Source organism: Crassostrea angulata, chromosome 5 (assembly GCF_025612915.1).
Source record: "Crassostrea angulata isolate pt1a10 chromosome 5, ASM2561291v2, whole genome shotgun sequence".
Lineage (NCBI taxonomy): Eukaryota > Metazoa > Mollusca > Bivalvia > Ostreida > Ostreidae > Magallana > Magallana angulata.
In genome coordinates, this window is record NC_069115.1 from 13178787 (window position 1) to 13203227 (window position 24441).

The 24441-nt window shown below is 36.0% G+C and overlaps 1 protein-coding gene across 1 annotated transcript in view; it reads left to right on the forward strand.

The window, feature by feature from the left end:
• Positions 1-1903: 1903 nt before the first annotated feature.
• LOC128184205 (centrosomal protein of 290 kDa-like) overlaps positions 1904-24441 on the forward strand; it is a 30121-nt gene continuing 7583 nt past the window's right edge. Inside the window, exons 1-45 of the mRNA XM_052853576.1 lie at positions 1904-1971; positions 2407-2524; positions 2871-3012; positions 3491-3546; positions 3791-3940; positions 4296-4349; positions 4562-4714; positions 5058-5171; positions 5428-5496; positions 5720-5809; positions 6090-6330; positions 6671-6777; positions 6924-6995; positions 7165-7235; positions 7685-7951; positions 8432-8582; positions 9052-9217; positions 11089-11156; positions 11395-11559; positions 11943-12095; positions 12436-12561; positions 12660-12752; positions 13284-13433; positions 13594-13674; positions 13881-14054; positions 14417-14528; positions 14902-15101; positions 15481-15541; positions 15855-16085; positions 16616-16818; positions 17246-17359; positions 17718-17912; positions 18214-18294; positions 18485-18592; positions 18841-18975; positions 19127-19357; positions 19731-19952; positions 20850-21004; positions 21278-21491; positions 21829-21966; positions 22564-22678; positions 22918-23027; positions 23312-23467; positions 23711-23850; positions 24242-24383. Of these exons, the coding sequence (XP_052709536.1) occupies positions 2432-2524; positions 2871-3012; positions 3491-3546; positions 3791-3940; positions 4296-4349; positions 4562-4714; positions 5058-5171; positions 5428-5496; positions 5720-5809; positions 6090-6330; positions 6671-6777; positions 6924-6995; positions 7165-7235; positions 7685-7951; positions 8432-8582; positions 9052-9217; positions 11089-11156; positions 11395-11559; positions 11943-12095; positions 12436-12561; positions 12660-12752; positions 13284-13433; positions 13594-13674; positions 13881-14054; positions 14417-14528; positions 14902-15101; positions 15481-15541; positions 15855-16085; positions 16616-16818; positions 17246-17359; positions 17718-17912; positions 18214-18294; positions 18485-18592; positions 18841-18975; positions 19127-19357; positions 19731-19952; positions 20850-21004; positions 21278-21491; positions 21829-21966; positions 22564-22678; positions 22918-23027; positions 23312-23467; positions 23711-23850; positions 24242-24383 (6069 nt within the window). The 5' untranslated portion in view covers positions 1904-1971; positions 2407-2431. The remainder of the gene's footprint in view (positions 1972-2406; positions 2525-2870; positions 3013-3490; positions 3547-3790; positions 3941-4295; positions 4350-4561; positions 4715-5057; positions 5172-5427; positions 5497-5719; positions 5810-6089; positions 6331-6670; positions 6778-6923; positions 6996-7164; positions 7236-7684; positions 7952-8431; positions 8583-9051; positions 9218-11088; positions 11157-11394; positions 11560-11942; positions 12096-12435; positions 12562-12659; positions 12753-13283; positions 13434-13593; positions 13675-13880; positions 14055-14416; positions 14529-14901; positions 15102-15480; positions 15542-15854; positions 16086-16615; positions 16819-17245; positions 17360-17717; positions 17913-18213; positions 18295-18484; positions 18593-18840; positions 18976-19126; positions 19358-19730; positions 19953-20849; positions 21005-21277; positions 21492-21828; positions 21967-22563; positions 22679-22917; positions 23028-23311; positions 23468-23710; positions 23851-24241; positions 24384-24441) is intronic.

A 24441-nucleotide genomic window follows, 5' to 3' on the forward strand; every position in this document is an offset into this window, starting at 1 on the left:
CTCTGTTTATTCATTAACTATTGCCCTTATTATAAATTATTATATGTGTTAAATGCCTACCTCACACCATTGCGCAACGGTAACAACGCAAGAGATTACTAGTGATTGCTTTGGCGACGGATTGCGGAAACAGCTGCAATTTCAAAATTGATTAAGGAACAAATTATTTTAATAAATATTATATGTTACGGAGCCAATTCCTTGAGTGAACGTGGTGGGTTATATATATAAGGTTCATTTTGATAATGTTACAGGTGCTCGACGCAGGCGTTGTAGCCCTGTTTCCCGATGGAATCATTTCTAGCTTATGAGGAAACAAGAGACCAGGCAGAATTAAGTTTAATCTCTATTAGTGCGTGTTGTGCATGATATAGTTTTGAGAGATGGGAGCGAGTAGTTAATTGGGGTGTGGGAAGATTTGAGGACTAAAAGGTAATTATTGTTTGGATGTCAGTGAGATCGTAGTAATATCTACTATATTGAAGGATACTACCTGAATTATGTAGTGTGTTTATTGTAAATAAAATTTTTATATGTTAACAAATTTTAACTTGAATGTACAAACAGTTTCGGTGACAGGGAGGACAATTTCCACTACTCATCTTTATAACAGTCTTTCCTTGCTTGCACAACTTGTGCCAAAACGACTAGGCATCAAAGACCGAAACTTAGAGGTTCCGAAAAGTATTCAGGCCTAACGAACATTTGGCCATACTGAAAAAAGACCGAAGAAACTTGTTTCCTCATATGGAAGTCATCCATGAACGTGCTGGGGGATGGGGGAGGGGGGGGGGGGGGGAGAGAGAGAAAAGGATTCCGATATCCTCACAACTTCAATTTTACTGTTCATTTCCCTTTTTTCAATTTCATTTTTTATATATATGCTCCCTGAAAAGTGTGTGTGTGGGTGGGGGGGGGGGGGGACTCCTTTATAATTCTATTTTTTATATGTAAATTTAAGAAAAATCATTGCTACGTCCCTAATAGATTGTATGTAGTCTAGTTATGATAGGATAAGGGAGCGGTAAAATTCTTTTTTACAGCATTTCCATCTCCTTCCTCGTCCAGCTGTTGATCGCCATATTTAACAGTCCCATTCGTAATCACGACGTTTAGAGCAATTGAGTGTGCGCCTCTTTGGACGCTGTCAGTTAAATAGATTGATTGTTTTGCATCACTGGCGTCGGAAGCAAATTGAAAGGGGGGGGGGGGCTAGACTAATCCTCAGAGATATTGAGGAAAAAAAACTAATTTCCAAAATCATGGAAATCCTAATCCGGGGGGGGGGGGGGGGGGCTTACTTTGCAAAATTAGTGGGGGGGGGGGGGGGGGGGTAAGCCCCCCCCCCTAGCCCCCCCCCCCCCCCACCCCCCGGTTCCGACGCCTGTGTGCATTAACATATCTTTACTCTTTCCGCCACCCATACGTTTTAAAAAAAACAAAACAAACAAAAAAAAACCCCAAAAAAACAAAAACCACTTCATTGAGGGTTGCCATTTAATAATAGATAATTCAAATAATAAAAATATTACCAGTTGCAAAAAAAATAAAAATAAATAAACTGCATTTGGAACTAACAGTAGGGCCAATAATCCTTTGTCACAGAGACTATACGTATAATGTTGTTTTTACCGATCATAATAAAGATACAGACATACATGTATATGTATAACTTGCTTATATTTCATAAATTATCCATTGCAAAATGGGGGGGGGTATACTATAATAGTTACATAAAGTATGTATGTAAACTAACTTGGTTCTGTTTACTTTATTCGATCACTGCAATATTTATGAGAGATTTACATAAATTTTTTTTTTTTTTTTTTTTTTTTACAATTTTTCCGGAAAAGTTTAACCGTTACCTGTTCGCATATTACAATTATCTAAAGCGCGCAAGGTACTCGCGTCAAACAACTGTTTATACCGACAATGGCGGATAAGTTTGTAAACTAAACATAAACATTGCAGGTAGGCCAAACTGTAGCTAGAAGGATCGTTAGATTTTGAATTTAAACTACTGCAATTAAATTCATTTACAAATTGATCATTGAATCAGGTAAAAATGTTTCATTTGTCAATAGTTTATCGAGAAAATTAAACAAATTCCCAATGAAGTCGTGATTGAACATGTTAATTGCCTGAATCATAACATTCATATCCCAGTGATATGAGCAATGTTTTTGGTGCATAAAAAGAATGAAACTCGTTTCTTTTTCATTTAAAATTCTCTGGTGTAAATCTACGTGTTAAAGGGTGTTTTTAAAATTGTTTGCCAATACAATTCGCAGCCTCTAAAAAGAAGACTACCCCCCCCCCCTCCACATAGATAAATAAGGGAAAAAAAAGGCGTTGATGGCCACGTCGGCAACTGTGTTAGATACGTTGCTAATTTTGTTATTTTAGAGTGGAGAAAAAATAAAACCTCAGGATGCCGCCCCTTGACTGGGATAAGTTGATGGCTGCGAAGCCGACGGAGCTGTCAGAGGAAGATGTGGAAGAATTCTACGAATCCTTGGTCTCGGTGAGTGGATGAGTTTAAAAACATGCGTATGAAGTGTACTAAGAATTTTGCTGTTAATTTGATTTTCAATCTTGACTTTGTAAAGAGTTTAGTGTTTGCAAAGAAAAGAATATTTTTTACAGAAAAATATCATTATAGATAATTCATTCCTGAAGAGAAACCTGATGCCTAAATGCATTCATAATCTATCACATAGCATGGATGGTATTGTTTCAGGAAAGAAACATTTTTAAATGTTAAATAAGTACAGTTAACATAAACATGATTGTATATTTCTGTAAAGTAATGTTAGTTACAGAATGATTGATTCATGATTGAACTGGTTTTTTTTCTTCTTTTGAATCAGTTCAACCCTGAGGATGAATCGGATGCTGGCAGACTCCAGAAGCTGTTTGATGTTTCCAGGGTGATCATGAAAGCCAAGAATGAGTCATGTGAGGAAATCATGGAGGAATACGAAAAGGAGGTCAAGGCTAGCAAGAAAAAAGGTTGGTCAAGGTCACTTAGACAAAAAGTATGTCTTTCAATTGTTTTCGCATTTATTAAAGATTTTTGGAATTATTCACCATAATCAACATAATTAAAATTAAAACAGCCTGCTTAAAGCATTGTTAAAAATATACACTGCATGTCACTGTCTATTCCATCAATCTTTTATGCTGATAAAAATCTTTAAACAGTTGTTCCTGAAAGAATTGTGATGTTAAAATATTGCACATTAACTTCTGGCTGGTGTTAACTGTAGAGAAAGTTTTAGTAGTCTTTCATTTTAAAGATTTATTAAATAGAAAAGGTTGCCAACAATGTTTTTGAAAAACATTTGTAGTAAGTATTGTCAGAAAATCGTTTCTCATTTTCATGTTATAGTAAAACTGCATTTTTTTGTTGTATCAGAAGTGTTATATAAGAAGCCTTGGTTAAGGTGTTTTAGGATTTTAATCTCATAATCTATGTTTTATGATACAGAGGAAGCCATGGCGTCTAAAGAGAAAGAGTATCTGAAGAAAATCCAAGAGCTAGAGGTATGATTGTGTTTTATGAATTCATGTATCATAATAACAAACATATACCAGTTTTTAAGTTAATAGTAACAAAGTGAATGAAAGAACATGTCCTTTGTGAAAAGTTCTTTGATAAATATATTATCATGAAAGTTTGAATACCCTTAGAAAGTTTGAATACACTTGTAATTTGGCCTCATGGAATTGAATGAATTTTAATGCTGTATACTGGTATTTCTATAAAGAGCCAATGTCTGTTTTACAGAAATACGGGGGTGAGGGGACCACCGGCGGGGGCACACAGAGGATGGTTGTGGACCAGATGAAGGACCTGGAGAGACAGAACGAGGAACTGACCACGGAACTCCGCGACATCCAAAGTGAACTCAACAAGGAGAAGAGGGCAGCCGAAAATGTAAGACAGAGAGGTTATCATAGGTTGCTCAGTGGCTAGAATGTCTACAAAAATTACCTTAACAGTACAAATGAAAGTTGATGTGAAAGTAAAGAATGATAAACTTTGGTATTTATGATCATCAATATATTAAATATTATGAATATGAAAGTCTACATTAGTTTTTATCTATGTATATTATCTTCAATTTATATGGAATCATTTAAGTTATTTGAGATTTTCACATTCCAATTAAGTTTATGCTGTAATACTGTGTAGGGAAGTCAAGTTTTGATCGTGTTAACTTTGTGTATTCACATGATGTGAAAAGCTGGGTGTTTATATGTCACTAATTCTTGGTTTATGATAATTACAGTACAGTCAGAAGATCAGCGAGTTGGAGAAAGACCTGCGAGAGTACAGAGAAGATGTAAGTGAGACACCTTGTAAATAACTTTTGTGTAGAGCTCTAGGTTTTGAAGGATGTCTTTGTCCTATGTCTCAGATATTGTTCCACACAAGCTTGAGTTATCTCTCTTAACACACAATCATTGAATCTTCATTAAGATTGGAAAAATTTTCTTGAACACTGTACATTTGTATTTTTTGTTTATCCTCAGTTTAACTTTTTGTTTTGACCAGAATGAGCGACTGAAGAGTGAAGTCAGCGACTTTAAGATGCACATGGAGGCTCAGCGAGATAAACTGGTCTCAACCAAGGGTGGGCAGCTAGATTACCGCGAGAAGCTGGCGCGCAAGAACCGGGATCTGGCCGAGGCTATGGAAGAATTGCAGGTACAAAATTTGCTTTTAGTTTTTCGGAACTTTTGTTTTCAGATTTTTTATGCTATTAATGTTTTAAATGATATTTATTGCAATTTTCCATGAATGTAAATTTTCTTTATTCTCATCATCAATTTTTTTTACTGTATCACAAGAGAGATTGCACATGTAGAAAAAATATTGTTTATCCAATGAAAATATTATCAGGATTCAATTTTATCAGGCAAAAATCTACACTTTAATTTTGATTTGTGAACCAATACATTACACTATGAAAAAGTACATCTTATATTGGAATATTAATATAATTTTTTTTTTGGCCCTTGTTTCAAGTTTTTACCACTGCTCTTTACAGAATTTGACAGACGCCAATGAGGAGTACCAGAAACAGATTGAGGACATGAAGGCTCAGATTGAGGAGGCTGTAGGACAGGTCGAGCGGTACTCGGATGACTATGTCAAACTCAAGGTGAGGACATGAGACCAACATGAACATTGTGAAATAAATTCAAAATTTCCAAAAAAAAACCCTTAAACATCACCTGTCCTGTAAATTTTTCCTGACGTGTCCTGTAATTTTTCTTTTGTAAATGTCTTGAACATAATTCTTGTGCTGTAAAATTATTCCTCATTTATAATTGTTTTTTCTGATTTCATTGCACATGCATGTATACTGTTTTTTCCTCCAAATCAGTTGATCTGAGCTTGTATGTTTCCTTTTCCAGCAAGTCCTCGCCCAGAGTGATGCAGTGACGGACAAACTGAGGGAGGAGAACGAGGTCCTCAAAGCTCAGGTATGAAATGGTCCTCAATATTAAGTGGTCCCTACAAATGTCAGAATCTTACTTTGATTTTTTTTTGCTTAAAAATTGTATTTACACTCTTTGAACTAAAAATGAATTCTTTTCCATTTTCTTTGAAAAAACACCTGTCATGTTTATAAGTACATGTATATATTTTGTTTACCAAAAGTTTTACAAGTATTTTATTTCAATCACTATCTTTACTGTCCCTAAGGTGATAGATCTGAATGAACAAGTGCAGTCCAAGACTGATGCGGATGATGCCATCATGGTTGCCGTTAACAACAAAGTGGAGGAATGGAAGGTTAGTCATTGTGAAGGGAGGCTACTCTAAATTTAGAAGATCTGTTGAATTCTCCTAGCATCAATTAAAATTTTTAGCTTTTTTAGCAGGTTATTTGTCATCTTGAAAGCAATGTTTTGTGCAATGATTGCCTTTTACAAACCATTGCACAAAACATATTATATAATTTTAGTCATCAATTTTTTGTGTAGAATACATGCATGTAAACTCATTCAAGTATGAATATTTTTATTTTTAAAAATATTATTAAGTTATATAACACGCTAAATATAATTTGTAGGAAATTTTACAAGAGAAAGATGAGCAGATGATGGAACTCCAAGAGCAAGTGATACACTTGAGAGACCAGCTGATCTCTGCCAACATGGACGCAGATAAAGCTTCCGTGGCCGCGCTGTCTAAAGTCGTGAAGGACAAGGACAAACAGATCGAGGACCTGACGGAACAGATCAGACAGTTCGTGGACGAGATGGAGAAAAACACAGCCATTATCGAGGACTTACAGGCCGAACTCAAGAAATGTAACTAACGTCTTTGATTCTCTTTCCGTAAATCTACAGAAATTTAAATGTTTTCTTAATTTAGTTTTTTTGACGAAATGTAACATTCCTTTATTGAGTTTATGTGGAAATGAAATGTTTTTTTTTAATCAATTTTAATTCAAATTTAATGCTATTTGATTCAATTTTTTTCATAATAATTTATGAAGCAATTTGAAATACTTAAGTTTGGATTTTGAAGATTTTTTTTCATATATAGATGTAAAATGGTTATGAATGTTTTTTTTTAATGACTGTAATTTTGAACTCAATCTTTGCATTCGCTGATGAAAATACAATTTATTGATATTTGTGATAACAGCTGGTTCAGGATCTGGAGACAGTCAGCACAAAAAGATTAAAAACCTCCAGAAAGACTTGGATTACCAGAGAGAGAAAGTCATGGAGCTGGAAAAAGAACTCAAAATGGTGTGTTAATTTTCCAGCAGATGCTGCGGTTTTTAGACACCTGCTCTTTATTTCCAGTATACATGCAGAGTTGAATTCAGCCTGTGTTACTCTCATCAAGTGGTGCTCTTACACAAAATCATGTTTTAATTTTTTTCAAATTGCAGGCTGATAGAGATGCCAGGGAGAAAGACAAAGAATTAACTTATGCTCTTGAGAAGCAAAGGAAATATGAAAATGTGAGTAGCGCTGATTATTTAATAACTTTATTCAGTAATGTTTCAATAACAAAGAAAACCCCACCAAAATCACACATTCTCACAGTTAATTATCCTCATTTTTGTGGGTTTTTCAATATATGATTGAGTTGGTTCACATTGATTTTTAAAACATTGTTCTATGTTTTAGGGAGAATATGGTTTGGCCGAAGCAGTGCAGGAAATAAAGGATTGCAAGAATCAAATCAAAGTTAGGGACAGGTATGGAAATACAGAAAATGCAAATTATATTTACTTACTAGAAAAATAAAAATGTTCAATGCAGTAAAATCCATGGACTTTTTTTTTATCATTTGACAAAAATGATACGGACGCCTTTATCCAAAAAACAAAAATTAATTAGCATCATCTGATGCACCTATATTTAATTAATAAGTATGTTTGATCATTCGACAAAAATGGAAAGGACGCCTTTGATGAGGAAACAAATTTATAAGCATCAACTGATGCACCTTGTATATCTAATTGTAAAGAATTTCTTTAATGATTTGACAAAAATAGAAAGGACGCCTTATATGAGAAAAAAAAAATAATTAGCATCGTCTGATGCACCTATGTATTTAGAAATATTTGTGTTGAAACATTCATTTTGAAATATGAATGTAGAGAAGACATGAATAGTTTTAAGGTTGTTCATTTTTTTGTAACAGACAAATTGAGGAACTCACAAGCCACATCAACAAAACAGAGATGAAAATTAACGACATTGAGGAAGAGAACGAGGAGTTGCGCTTCAAGCTCGGAATGGACCCGCGTGATCCGTTGGACCTAACGGAGTTCCGTAAAAACAAAGAACTCCGCAAAGAGGAGGAGAAGGCCCTGAACTTCATCCTACAGAAGGAAGTGGAACGTCTGGAGGACGAGAGAATAGAACTAAAGAAAAAGATCAGGAAGCTTGCTCAGCAGACAGGGCAAAGGTCAGTGGGTTATAGGTCAAGGGTCACTGGATTGTAGGTCAAGTTTGGGTTTTTAAAAATTTAAAGTCAAATTTTTTTTTTTCTAAAAAAAATCCTTTGTATCTGATTCAAAAATTTAATGTAAAAAACAAAAAACAAGGACTGCAGTTTGAAATATTATAAAAATTAATGTGAATATTTTGGCATGTTGTGAAAAATGTCAATTAAAAGGTGAAAAATGATATTTATGGGTATGATTTCTTCCTTTTGAACGTTTTCATATTCAAGTTATTTACTTGTATTTTGCTGTAAATTGAATAATGAAACAAATGTTTGCTTATTGCATATATCTAGTTTAATTAACTCAAAAAAGCAAAATGTAATGTCTACATTACATATACCAGTACATTTTGTACAATAGCATAGATTAAAATCACATTCTCTTACGTGAGTAACAAAGTGGAGAATGACATTACCCTGGGTGTTGCGTTGTTTTTACAGAGCAGTGGCGCTAGGACTGACCGCTGAGGACATGATGAGTGTGTACGAGTACCAGGAGAATCTGAAGGAACAGAAGAAGGTCAAGGAGATGGAGACGTCCACCGCGGAGGTCATCAAACGGGAGGTGGTCCACCAACAGATGGACGCACAGGTAAACGGAGCTGTAAACAGTTTACAGGGTCCCTGCATTGTATTCATTCCGTGAGAAAATCCCAGGATTATTTTATGTTCACCGAGAAAATAACAGGGTTATAACATGTTATAACAGACAAAGTTACAAAAAAATCACACAGTTACTGTTTGTTCATAGAGAAAATCATAGGGTTACTGTATGTTGAACTTCATAGAAAAAATCATAGGGTTATAATATGTTCACAGAGAAAAAAAAGTGGGTTACTAAATGTTCATGGAGGAAAACTTTGGGTTACTTCCTGTACTGGTTCGCCAAAAAATAAGAGAGATTAGATAAAAATGTTGAAAATTATTTTCAATTATGACTGTTGTGATTTTGGTAATATTTTGTTTGTTTTTAGTGATCATAGAAATCCATTGATTTGAAAATTCTGTTAATCTTATTACATTTCACATGTTTAAATGAAGTGTTTTATTTATTTCCTCAGCATCGTGGTTATGACGAGGACTTTGTGAAGAATCTGAGAGAGATGGATAAGTTGTACCAGGAGAACTCGCGCCACAAAGCAGAGGCAGAACAACTAAAGGAACAGAACAAACAGCTGGAGCAGGGGCTAAAGGAGGTCATAGAGAACCTCAAAAAATACACACCAGGTGAGGTAACTCTGTCACTTAAAATGTTAAAATAATAGGTTGAGGTCACCTGGGACCTGCACCCATCTAAATGGGACCTGCACCATCTAAAGGTTAAGGATCAGAAGGTTGACTACGAATTTAATGCCAAAAAATCAGACAATTGTTTGAAAAATCTTTTTGGGTTGAAATCATTATACATGTACTTACAGTACCCGCAACGTAATTTTTTACAATCCTATCCTATCATATCGTGTATCAATCCTATCGTATCGTGCGTGTATACTGTTCTATCGTGTGTTAATGCTATCACATCGTGCGTGTATACTGTTCTATGGTGCATTAATCCTATCCTATCGTACATTAATCCTATCAGGTTTATCGTTTAATTTCAACAATTCTTCCGTTTATCCTATCGTGTTAATCGTTTCGTGCCTTTTCATAAGCAAGTAAATTTATTACTAAGTTGCAACTCGTTCGGTGCGCCGTATACGAATATTTATCGAACAAGAATTGTAAAATCCTATCCAACATTCCGTCAGGATACTAATTTTTAAATTTTTTGGATCAAAATTAACCAATATTATATGTAAATCATATCTGTTAACAGTGAAAATGAAAAACGAAGTTCTTAGGAACAAGGTAACATATTTACCTGTAAATCGAATATATTAAATCGTACGCCTGAGTGTATACCTGCGTAAACATTAACTTTTATGCAATTTAATTTTGTTGCATCATATTTTACAGAAACAAAACTATTTATGATATAATTCATATTTAATTAAAATCCGAGTTGTATTTTGAACCCGTTATTTTCCGTGTGATATTTGATTTCAGGCTGAAATGTTCTCGGCAATCAGCTAGGGTGTGTGGTAATGAAAACAATGTTAACAAATTGTACGCGGAATGTGTATCTGCGTAAATATTTATTTAACTTGTCTGTAATAATTCGTTTTTAATGAACAATTTCTTATACTGAAAGAAATGTACTTATGACAGATTTTATATTTACTCTATACAAGAGTTGGATTTATATAATTAAACCCGCTATTTTCCGAGTGATTTAATCTCGGGCTGAAATATTCGCGGCGATCGGCTGTATGGTGTTCGGTAATGATAACAATTTTAACAATACAGAAAATTTATTGATCATTAAAGCTCATAATTTTAGTTGAAAAAAATTAACTGGTCATTTTTATACATTCTATAAATGATGCAGCGATGATTAACAACTCGGCAATTGTTACTAAAAAGAAATTCCACGTAAATCTTTATTTGTACGTGTTCTCTCTCAAATTCTGCCATTATCAGTTTGTTCGTAAATATCGTTTAAAGCGATCATACATTTATCATGAACATCGTTTATCCTTTCATATCGTGTATCAATCCTATCATATCGTGCGTGTATACTGTTCTATCGTACGTTAATCCTATCATTTCGTGCGTGTATACTGTTCTATCGTGCATTAATCCTATCCTATCGTGCGTTAATCTTATCCTATCGTTTATCTTGTAAAAAATAACGTTGCGGGTACTGTACTAAGCAAGTTAGCTATAAACTAACATTCAGTATTTGGGGTATGGGATTTAACATGTATAATGTATATTGTATGTCAAATAAGCTTTCATGTTAATTTCTCAGATAAGTGTGCTTTCATGTTAATTTGATCAGATGTTTGCTCATACCTTAATCTCATGGTTACTTGTTACGCTTTCATGTATGCTACTTTATTTGTGTAAAGTAGATGATCATGTTTATGTGCATTCGATTATCCATCAGCAAATTTAAAGTGTGATTGAATCATTGACAGATACATGTGTATGAATTGAAATATGTATACAGAACATGTAAACAAAGTTTTAATGAATAGGATATTGTAATTTTACAGATGAGAAGGAGCCTGAGAAGGGGGCGTTGGAGGAGATGAGGTTCCCCACCCTGGAGAGGATGCTGGCGGTGAGTGGAGGTGTATAGGGCTCTGTCCTTGTTGTTAGTACATCAGTGTACTTGTGTATCAAAGCATCACAAAAGTAGGACAAAAATGAAAAACTTCTGTTTATTTCTAAAATATTGTACTCATTGATAATGTGCATGTTCACATACAGCAAAATTAGGTAAATAATGAATATTCAATAAAGTATTGCACAAACTTATTATTCTGATAAAAAAAAAAAATTTGAATTGATATTTGCAGGCCATAGAAGCCAAGAACCTGATTGGGAATTATGACACGTCCATGTACCTCAAGGCTCAGGTGGACAACCTTCAGGGTCGGAACGACGAACTCCGGCGGGAACTCCGGGAGTCCAGACATGAGTGCAACAAGGTCAGACTGGATCTACAGAGAACCAAAGAAAAAGTAAGTTTAACACAGAATAATTCAATTTTGATCGTCAATTGATAAGAATGTGTTACTGTCTGATCTTTGAAATTAACTATTTGAAGATAATATGATTAATGCTTTAGTTATATATTCCATGGTATGTAAGGAAAAGCACCATTCATAGATTTCATAATTACTTATTAACAAAATCTTGCTTTTCTATAATAGTTTCATAAAGTTCATTGCTCACAATTATGACAAAAACAATTTCATCAGAAAAACAACAAAATTTATCACTCCCCATATCAAAGAATCAATAGTACTATGTAACTGTAGTACATAAACATTTTAGTTAAACATATTTTAATATCTTTACCAGTCAGCTATGGTGTTCAGTAATAGATTAATCTTCCTTTTAGGTGGAGAAGTTGGAGGCTGATTTGAAGGCCGCCAATGAGTCAGGGGGAGGGACCGGGGGGTTGTTCCAGTCCATTCCCCTACCCGACGCCATGGCGGTGTCCAGTTCTGATGTCATCTCTAACCTCAACGAACACCTGATTACCGTGCTCCAGGTAAGATAACGAAGCACCTGTCCTCAAAATAAAACACCGTTATCACTCATAGACAAAAATTTGATAATTTTCCTCCTTTAAAAAAAATAGTTAGGTAAGGCCTTTATTTTTTACTTGCAGCATAGCTGTTATTTTATGTGGGGGCACATTTTTGCAATTTGATTTCAAAATTGCATTTAGTTTTTTGCAAATTTTGAATTGATGTCGTAAAAAACATATGAAATGGGAAAACTTAACAATATACAGCTGCTGCACCTTTTGTTCATTGTAACCTGTAATGACAAAATAAAAAGAAGGATGGAACTTTGACAAAAATGTGACTTTTAAATTTTGTCTGCAGGAGTTGGGGATCAAGGAGGACATGATGAGGAAGATGGAGAACTCTCTGGAGAATTACAAGCGGAAGTTCGCGGTGATGAGGCACCAACAGGGACTACTGTATTCTGACTACCTCAAGGACAAAAAAGTAAGGGGAGAGAAAAAGAGAGGGAGAGAGAGATTTGGTTATGAAATTGGATGTTGGAAATGCTAAAGTTTATAATACTAATTTTTTGCAAATTTCAGGAATGGGAGGAAGAAATGGATAAAGTCCAAGAGCAGCTGAAGAAAGTGAATGGAGAGAGGGAAGAGGATGCTGTACAGATCCAGGAGTATAATGTAAGCAGGGGTGGATCTTAGAAATAAGACTGTTCTGTGGTGATTTATCACCAGGGGTGGATCTTAGAAATAAGACTGTTCTGTGGTGATATATCACCAGGGGTGGATCATAGAAATAAGACTGTTCTGTTGGGATTTATCACCAGGGGTGGATCTTAGAAATAAGACTGTTCTGTGGTGATTTATCACCAGGGGTGGATCATAGAAATAAGACTGTTCTGTGGTGATTTATCACCAGGGGTGGATCTTAGAAATATAGACAAATGTGTCGGGATTAATCGGCAGAGGTGTACTATCTTGAAATTTATATCACACTTTGATTATTTTATGATCAGCAAGTAGGGATAGATCTAATTAAAAATAAAAGCAGTATTTGAAAATTTGAAATATAGGAGGATCACTTTCTTTATATTTTAGCATATTATATTTCTTGATATAGGTGATGCAAATTCATGTAGATGTCTTATCTGTTAATTGTACCATATGTATTTGAATTTCAACTGAAAATTTTTTACTATCTGATTTTTCTAGAGACTGATAGATACACTGTCTAAAGATGACACAGAAGTCAGAAGGAGGCTGTCTGACATGACACGGAAAATCACTGTTCTACGCGTCAATGAGAAAGCACTGATACGGCGACATAACACTATGGAGGAAACGGAAGGACAACTACGCAAGGTAAATGTTTTTTATTTGTTAGCGATTGATGCATTTCTGTTTCTTGCCTTACAATAGAAATTGTGGTTTAGGGATTTATGTTAATACAAGTAAATGAAAAATTAAATGATTGTGTTCTATAAAAGGAATTAATATTATGATGTGTCTTTATTTTGTTCAGGAAATTCACCGCTTCAAAAATGAAATGGCTTCCATGGAAACAGCTGTACAGGAAAGACTGGGTTACTTACAAAGGTTCAAGGTCAGTAAAGTGATTAAGGCAAGGTTATGTTATGATTTGTAATTCATTGAAATATTTAGTTATTTCATTTATCATTTCCAGATGTTTGAAGCTTGAAAACGATTTATTTGTTTTTTCTTGACAGCCAAAGTTTTCGTAAACCCTTAATGAAAATTATTTTCAAAGCAATTTTGTAGATATTGACAATTATGATTTTTTTCTTGCAGGATATGGCCACATTTAAGATTGCCTCCCTACAGAAAGCCCTGGATGACTCAGTGCCCAGCACTGACCTAGATCTGATGAACAAGCGGTACCACGACCTGACAGAGAAATACAGGGACACGCTGGAGAAGGGAAACACCCTGGTGTCTAAGGCGGAGGCTCTGGTGGGACTAGAGGTAGGTACCAGGTGGTGCCAGGGGAAAAGGGGGGGGGGATACTGTAGGTGTAAGTCATGTGTAACCTCCCTTGGATAAATATCTCTTTATTAAATTTTGCATTAATATGCTGACAGTTTTACAATTATAATGGTTACCATCTTATTTTTAAAAGTATGCACACAGTATTGAATTTATCCTTACTAAGGCAATTTATGACAGAATCTTGTACATTATATGGAAATAATTACAGTGTCCTTTTACCCACAGCGAGAGTTGTCCCTTTTATCACAGTGACACAACCATATCGGTGACAAAAGCATTATAAACAAATCATCAAGCTTATGAAAATCCTCACAGGCTTGCTTTCTGTTGTTTTGCAGAATGAGGTGAAGAGGTTGACGGAGGACAATGAGGTCCTGAAGAAGACCCTAGGTCTGGAGAAAGAAAAACTGCACGCACTGGAGGCAGCAGTGGAGGACCTCCATAAGAAAGGTTAATGCTCTCTGCCCCTCTGTATCTCTCTCTCTCTATACATGTATCTTTCTATTGGTCCATCCCTCTCTCTTCTTTCTCAAATCCTCTTTTCCCCCTCCGTTTTTCATATACTTGTATCCTTTCCTCTTCTTTCTCCCTCTTTCTCTGTCTGTCTCTCTCTCTTTTTCCCTCTCTATCTTTTGCTGGAGTTTCAATAAATTGATAGATGATCCTATGATAATGGTAATTTAGTATGAAAAATTTAAAATATATGATATATGATTTAGATGAAATATTAATCATACCTTATTGCTTATGATATGTATTTGATTAAACATGAATTCCATTCCACATCACCTGTACGAACAATTTTCAAAAATTTTCAATTAAGGTGTGACAGAGGGAACCGAAATCAAGAACCTGACTGACTCAGATGTGATCAGTGTGTCCAAGAAAATCACGACGCTGGAAATGAAGGAGCTGAACGAGCGGCAGCGTGCGGAGCATGCCGTCAGGATGTACGAACAGCAGAAGTCGATCCTACACGATCTGGAGACCAGGAACAAAGATCTGGAGGAAAAGTTTGCTGAGGTGAGGAAGCGTGTCTTGGAAAGGTGTTGGGGGGTGGGGGGGGTGGGGGGGGGGGGTCATGGATCACTGATATTTGATGATCATTAACTGATGTGCAGTAGTAGATTATTTTTTGCCAATATTTAATTTCAGTAAATTTCATTTATTAATATTAAATAATCTTTCACAAATATAACTGGTTCATGATGACAGATATTTCCAACTGTGAGATTATTTGGAACCATTGATTAAGAAATTTTGTGGCTGGCAAATGAATGTTGTTTCACAAAGTATGATATTTTTAGGTGATATGAATTTGTGGGGACACATACACCCAACCATTAACTACATGTAGGTCATGTATTATACTTAGATCATCAAGGTGTGTTTAATTTGACAGATAACCTCATCAAATCTAGAACTTCAGAAGATTGAAAGAGAACTCAGAGATGAACTTGCTAGTATGTATTATAATACTGGTTTTTAGTACTTTTTATTCAGCACAATAATAGCTAGAGAAACTAAAACACATCAGTATGTACACATACATGTACACACGGGATGTATCAGTTTACAGAGTACTTTTACCAGTCAATCTTTCTGCCATGTTATTTCAGCTTGATTTTTGACATTTGGTCATGTTAAAGACTCCTGATTCCCTCTCGTTTATTAAAATCATGGGATACTGCCAAAATTCTGGCATGGTTTAAAATGAACAACATCAATGATTTTATAGTCCTAGAAATTGATTTGTTCCTCCATTGTATTACACAGACTCAGTAACCAAAGAAATCTCGGAGGCGGATAGGAAGAAGATAATGGAGCTGGAGGAGTCGGCCGTCACCCATAGAAACGAGATCTCCAAACTGAAGGAGATCTCGGAGGTCGCGACCTCTCAGGTCAAGACGCTGGAGATGGTCCAGTTGTCCCGGGAGAAAGAGAACGCCTCGCTTCGACAACAACTGCTGGACTTCCAGATACAGAGCGACGAGAAAACTATAATTGGTAAGTTTGTCAAATGATTGATTAATTGTGAATGTAACATGCTTATTCCTAGTATATGAAGTGTAGTTGATATTGTGTTACTGGAGTCACTGCATTACCTTGTGACTTGTGTTAAAAATGCATTTATATGTCGGAGCATTAAGATTTCGTACAATTTTTTGCTATCTGTGAAGAATTTTAGGGAGAGTGCAGCTTATGTCTCTGAACTTGTGCACAGTCCAAGTTGTATATTTATGCAATAGAAAAAAGTTGAAATCAATTAAATATGGAGAAGAAATGTCAAATTTTTACACTAAATGGTAAAAAAAAAAAATTAAAAGAAATAATTACCAGTACACTAAATCTCCTCCTTTAAGTTGAGATATTTTATGTAATAATGTATATATATAAGGTACTGTATGTGTGATTTTGACAAATCAATCTATTTGTATTATCTTGTACATGTATGACTTTGTGGTTTATCACCACATCATTGTGACATGGCAGGACAATAACTGTATACACTTGATCAGGATAACATTATTTAACAGGGAAGTTACACCGCCACATCGTTCAACTCCAGGTGAGCGAGGGCACCGCCGTGAAGCGTCTGGAGGAGTGTCAGAAGAAGGTCAACAAGCTGGAGGCGCTGGTGCTGAGGCTGGAGCAGAAACTTGATGACAAGGACCAGACAGTCTTTCACAACAAGTCGGAGGCCCAGGGCAAGATCAACCATCTTAAGAGGAACCTACAGGTAATAGAGGGCTAAGACCACTTCATATAACACATGGCAAAATCAACCACCTCAAGTGGAAACTACAGGTAACAGAAAGGAGGATCAGTGGGTATTGAGAGGAGAGAGAGAGAGAGAGAGAGAGAGAGAGAGAGAGAGAGAGAGAGAGAGAGAGAGAGAGAGAGAGAGATCTGATTCCAATAAAAAGAGTAGAAAATCAGAGGAGAAAGATAGAGAGAGATAGGAAAAGGGAAGAATAAGAGAGGGGGAGAGAAAGTAAGCATGCCAAATTTTCAATGTTTGGAAAGAAATTATCTCTTTGTAATTTTCATGTTAGAAATTGGTATGTGAGTATATTTTAACCCAATTCCCTGTTTCAAAGTTACAAGTTCACCTTTTAAATATATTTATGATTTGTTAGTAAATGCCTGGTTTTTTCTCTCTACAGGAGCTGAGGGTACAGTTTGCAGGGGCAGTGCCCTTGTCCAGACAGGAGAAGTTCTCCCGACAGATGATGCAGCTACAACAGGACAAACAAAAACTAGAGATAGAGCTCAAACAGGTAGGTGACATACATTGTAGTTTACAGTGTAGTGAACATCTTTATCTACACAGAGAGAAATTCTTGGTCAAGGTGATCAGCAGTTAACTGAGGAAAGCACTGAGTGTTAAGTTTAAGTCATGTATGAAATGAATTATTTGCCAGTAAGTGGTAATTATTTTGTCCACCTATATATATATAAGTGTGTTTAACTTGATTTTTACTATAATTATGTTAATCAAATTGAAAATACTGTGTGTTTAAATATTGATGCAACTTAATTTTTAATTTCTGACCATGCCCTTTGAAGTACTGATTCAAAAAAGACTTGCTGTTATTTTGATTTGACTTTGTTAAATAATTTCTCTACATTATTTAGGCTCGAGAACATCGAGATCAAGAGGAGGATAAACTCGCTGAGTTGAATCTGAAGAACAACAGTCTACAGGAGCTGATCGCCACACTCAAGGATGGGCGGGGCGCCGCTAAAGTAGTGGAGTGGCATGGCAAGATGGACGCTGTGAGACTGGAGGAACTCAAGCAGCGGCGACTCAACACTAAACTACAGGGCCAGGTGAGAGGATCAAGGAATTTGTCCAAAGTGGGGCATTGATCCAGATTTTTTTAAATCACTTTTTGTGGCATGTGCAACCATGAAATTTTTTATTCATAACTGAAAATCAAACAATGAAAAAGAAAGTAAGATGTTTTCTTTAAAAGTAAGTGTCAGTTCAAGATTTATTTTTCAGAGGTAATTTAAAGTTTTTAAATATCTCATGAAAATAAGGCTTATATTTGTTTGATGATGAAAACATATTAACTAGTTTTACATTATAGACTATGAAATGTTTGATGTTCAACATATCTTGTTACAGATTAAGTATTTGGAGGGGGTGATCAGGACCAGCGAGGCCACCATTGCTGACCTTGAGGCAGAGAGTGTCAGAGTCACAAAGGTATGAAGAGTTCCCCCAGGGGGGGACAACCCTGTCATTGAATATTTACACAGACACAAGAAAACACAAATACAAGACTTTAAATAAATCTTAAGATTTTTTTTAAAGCTTGGAAAAGAAAAGAAATAAAATTAAAGATCCAATGTACAAATGTTAGACAAATTCGTTCAGTTGGTCTTTATTTTTTTAGGATTGTGAGGAGAAACAGTTGAGGTGGGAGCATAGAGAAGTAGAACTGGAGCGTACTCTGCAGAGGATGGAGAACCAAGCGCAGCAGATAGCTGGCGCAGCATCAAAGGTAAGCATTGGTCCATGAAAAAAAAATGCATGTATGCAGTAAGGCATGAAATTATTTAATTGAACTGTGTTCAAAAAATTTCCCAGAACTATTGACTCAAAAAATCTAAGCCAAGCAAACAACCAGAAAGAGAGATTTGTCTTGGACTAAAATAGAAGGCACATTTCTGCATTTTAACTAACGTTCTAAATCATTATGGTACCTGACGAGTTTGTTTGATAAAGCCTGATGACTGTTTTGTATTACAGTTTGAGCAGGCTCTTGGCTCTCTACCAGACTCGAGACTTCCTGTCGCCAACCAGTTAGAACAAGCCATAACCACCATCAAAAGCAATGTGAAGGTCATCTTAGATATACAGGGAGAAAACAAAGTCCTCAAAAAGGTGGGGGGAAAACACAATGCAATTTACACAGCTTGTACACGTAGTTAGTAATATCATACCAAAAAAACAAAACATTTTTTTTTTAAATTTTTTCCAATTCTCCATTCAATATTTTACTTCAATTTTAATAGTTTCCCTTTAATATTGGCAGAGAAATGAACAACTCGAAAAAGAGATTCATGAGTCTGAGAAGACTGTCATAGCTCGAGATAAACTCATCTCGGAGCTGAGACTAAGAATGCCTGCCACTGCCGATCGAGATGAGATCATTCTGAGAGCGACTTCCAAGGTCAATGCTGCTATGAGCCAGAAACCAGAGGAGAGGGATTACCAAACCGAACACTCCATAAAGATCGCTCAGTCAACCATATCCAGTTTACAGGTAACATTTCTGTCACTCATAGTTAATCTATTTAGCAAAATCATATCCAGTTTGCAGCTAATATGATTTTGATCATTTCCATTTTCCTCAGTCATATCTAGATTAGAGGTCATGTATGAAGTTTAAGGGTAATCATTCCAACTAGGATTACTAGTTTACCTGTCATATTGATATGATTGACAGCACTTTTATACTCAATTCTGTTCTCAAATATCCAGTTTGTGACCAGTCAGCCATATTTAAGTAGAATGTTTCAGCTTTCTTATGGATGAATAACCACTGTTAGTTAACTTTCCTTTTACCCATATCTAGAACCATATAAAAGAAATGCATATACTGTAAGTTTTACCTTTTGATGCTTCTATGATTTCAGGCCAGAATACAGCAGAAGGAGGAGACCATTGCTAAGTACCAGGAGCTGTTGAAGCAGGCTCGTGACGACATGCAGGACATGAACAAGAGGCACGAACAAGACCTGAAGAACATGCAGCTCAAGATCCACCAGAACACTGACTCAGCTTTCAACAAGTTCAAGGAGGCGGCCCGAGACCTGATGGCCAAACAGCAGCTCAGACAGCCCGCCACAGAGAAACAGGTCAGTGGAACAGAATTAGGTACAGAATTAGGTCAGAGATACTTAAATAGGTCAGTGGTGCAAAAATATGTAAGGGATTCATACAGAAGCTTAGACAGCTCGCCACAGGTCAGTGGGGCAAAAATATGTAAGCTCAGACAGCTCGCCACAGGTCAGTGGTGCAAAAATATGTAAGCTCAGACAGCTCGCCACAGAGAAACAGGTCAGTGGAACAAAATTAGGTACAGAAATAGGTCAAAGATACAAAAATAGGTCAGTGGTGCAAAAATATGTAAGGGATTCATACAGAAGCTCAGACAGCTCGCCACAGGTCAGTGGGGCAAAAATATGTAAGCTCAGACAGCTCGCCACAGGTCAGTGGTGCAAAAATATGTAAGCTCAGACAGCTCGCCACAGGTCAGTGGGGCAAAAATATGTAAGCTCAGACAGCTCGCCACAGGTCAGTGGTGCAAAAATATGTAAGGGATTCATACAGAAGCTCAGACAGCTCGCCACAGGTCAGTGGGGCAAAAATATGTAAGCTCAGACAGCTCGCCACAGGTCAGTGGGGCAAAAATATGTAAGCTCAGACAGCTCGCCACAGGTCAGTGGTGCAAAAATATGTAAGCTCAGACAGCTCGCCACAGAGAAACAGGTCAATGATTTATACAGTTCTTGTCTTTATTACCATTGTAGTAATCATGATGTAAATACTAACGGTAAAATTTTAAGTTCTTCAGCTTCAAAGATTTCTGGCACTTTTTCCTCCCTAAAATAGGGATTGAATATTCTGTGCTGAAATTGATTAAGCTGGTAGTTAAGATATGGGAGTCAACTGTAACATTGTATATAAAGGTTAAAATTAGCTACCCGTGTGAATTCAAAACTGCTAAATAACAATTGAAATCTTGTTTTCAGGCTGCTAGAATTCATGAACTGGAGGAAAATTTAGCAGAGCAGGACAATGCAATGGCAGCCATGAGTGAGAAAATCCGCCAGAGAGAAGAGGAGATCATCAGCTTAAGGGCCAAACTACAGCAAGAGTCTAGACAATTCTCTGTAGACAAAGACAGGTAATGACAGTTTTCGTAAACAAGAATAGATAATTTATAGTAGACAGAGACAGGAAGATCCTAATATATGGAATTCTCTTTAGAAATAGACAGAAAGGTCTAATCAGTTCTTTGGAGACAAAGATAAGTTGATTTAGACAGGAGTCTGTCATTTAGGCATGATTTATTGGCTGATTATTAATAATTTAAAAGTTAACTTTACTGGCAATTCCATTCAGCTAAATTTGAATTTATGAATAAGTGATCTGTAATCCACTTTAAATCTATTGACAGACTGGGCACAGAGTTGAAGTCAGAGTCGGAGAAGAAGGATTCTGAGGTTCAGGAACTGAAGAAAGTGATTGAACAGCAAAAGCGAGACATCGAGGTCCTCAACGAGGAGATTGACGCGGTCAAAGAGCAAAACAGTCGCGCTCCAACGACCACGATGAAGAACCTGGTGGAGAGGCTAAAGAACCAGCTGGCCTTGAAGGAAAAGCAACATCAGGTCGGTGAAGCATGATCGTCATGGAAACATAGCAATGACATTGGTCATCTAGTTAATGATTAAGATAATTAACAGAGAACCTGTTATGCAAAGAATATTTGTTATATTCTTCTTTTTGTTTGATACATAGAGAGTACTTCGTAACAAATTAAATGCATAAATCTTGATTATCTAAAGAAAATTGATATACAAAATATTGCTTATAATAAGTTAAACATGAAAAAAAGCAAACTTTATATACAAATAAAGTTTATAATCAGGTTAGAATTGTATAAATAATCAACAAGTTTTGAAATTCTGTACAATTATAGAGTTATAGAGTTATTTCCCTTGACAGGCCCTCAGTAAAGCCCTGACAGAATTGAGAGCAGACATGGTTCAACAGGCACAGGAGACTGTGAAACACCAAGCCACTGAGGCAGAACAGGAAATCAACATCCAGAAGATAATAGACACACACACCAGGGAGTTAAATGTAAGGCATCATCTCATATTTTTTTTTTGCATAAAAATCCAGGCTAATGATTTCTTGGAAATGTTTTTAATTAAGGAATAAGGAATCATTCTTTGAGTATTACAGGGTTATAATTTCGATTGGGGCATGATCAAATACAATAATGCTCGAAGGACCAAAATTATCACCTCATAATATTCAAAGAATGATTCCTTATTACTTATATTTAATAAAATATAATTTTAAACCATCGTACGATTAAATATTTAAATGAAAATATGCATCATTTTAAGTTATGGGTTATATAGTTAAAAATAGATACGTAGTGTTATCAGAGGCAAAGACACTGGAAAATGTAAATATACATCTATACATGTATTGACAAATTATCTTTACTTACACATTTTCAAAAACTTATCTTTAATGACAACTTTTTCAGTGACAATTTATTATATCAACAACTGACAATATGCCTATTAAGACTTCAGTGTGACAGACAAAATCCTCTGTGTAATGAGAACAAATCACTTATTTTCAAAACTAACAAATCTACTGTCTATATTTATTTAGTGTATGTGTATTTCTTATGCTTAAATGTGTAAATTTCTACAAAAACAGGAGAAAGTGGATGACCTGCAGGCGACCTTGGAGAGACAGCGGAAGGAGAACAAGAAGCGGAGGGACACAGAGTCCACACTACAGACAGACATTGATGACCTCCGCGAGGAAATTGGTCAGTCACCAGAGTGACCCTGTCTGCTCTTTGGGCAGATTTGGTCATGTTTTTCTTTTTCAAAACAGGAAGCTTTATTATGATTTAGTTTTATATACAACACTTTAAGAGTTTAAATTTCCACATGAACACATGAAAAACTTTAGCTATCTTTGCTTTGTTTTCTGTGAAGTAATTAAAAATTTACTTGACTTCATAAGCTTATTTATTAATTGATTTACTGATTAATTGATTTATAGCTCGCAAGGACAAGAATGTAAGGTGCTACAAAGCTGACAAGGAGAGGTTAGAAGTGGAAGTGGAAGAACTAGAGAAGAAAGTGGAAAGAATGGGCAAAATGGGCACTCAGGTAAAACATACAAAAAAGTGGGCACTCAGGTAAAACATACAAAAAAGTGGGCACTCAGCTAAAATTATTATGTCAGATAATTGGCCGACTTAAAGTCAGTTAATAGGCATTAAGGTTAAACTGTCATCAAATACTCTAGAGCAGGTGGGGTTCTTCTCCATAAACAAACCACTGATTCACTGTAGATGGTTGTTAATAAAGGTGATCTTCCCCATCAATAAATCTCTGAGAAGTTGGTCATTTCATATGTCATTTCATATGTTCTTTAAATGTGTGTACTTTAGAGGATAGGCGAAGAGACGAAGCAGAGGGAGTATGAAGAGATGAGGCGAAGAGTGAGGATGCTGGAGGAGGAGCTAAAGCGTAAACAGCAACAACCAGAGAAACCCTATGAGATCACCAAGGAAACTCCTCCTATTAGAGAGCTCACCAAAGAAAAGGTAACTCTTAAAAAAATAAATGATAAAGCTTAAAAAAATAAAAAATCTGAATATTGTAATGTAGTGTAGTTGCATGGACAATCATGAAAAATTGATTAAGGAATGAAAATACCATGATGAAGTAGTTTAAAAACGAAAGGTATATTTATAATAAAACTGTAATGGATTATTTTAAAATAAGTTGATATTGAATGACAATAACAAAGTAAATTCTAGCTCTTTTGTTTAACCATTATTTGATAGTCAGAGGAGCTGGTCAAATGGGAAGAGAAGAAAAAATGGCAGAAGACTGTTGAGAAGATGAAGACAGCTTTGAGAGAGAAAGAGGCAGAAGTGGAGAGACTGGACAAGTCTAATAGGATGCTAAAAGATCAGCTAGACAGGTCAGTGGAGAGAGAATGAGAGAGAGGAGAGAGAGAGAGAGAGAGAGAGAGAGAGAGAGAGAGAGAGAGAGAGAGAGAATGAATGAACTTTGATAGAAAAAGGAAAGAATTATCAGAGAAGGAACTGAATTTAAAAAGACTAGTTAAATGGATCAGCGGGAAAAAATTAGACATAGAGTCCGAGAGTAAAAAGCTGCAAGATCAGCTACACATGTCATGAAAAGAATGGTAAAGATAGAAGGTCTTTAATATTTGTGTCTGCAAGACAAGTTGAAAAGGCTGGGTTAGGGGTTTTGCATGATGCTGTCATACCAGGTACACAGAGAAATACATGCATGATATTGTGTACACTGATCAATGTTCATTTGTTTTGATATGTCTCTTTGAACAGAGCTGTTAGGGAGAAAGAGTTGACAGAGAAGAAGATGAGTAATGCTCAGAGGGGACCAGTGCCACCCCCTAGGGGCCCCTCGGACAGACCGGACCACATCATGGAGGAACTCAAGTCCAGGAACTACCAGCTCCAAGAGAAGGTAGGCTGTGGTCTGGGCATCCTGTGCAATGGACTTGTAACCAACTCTTTTTTTTAAA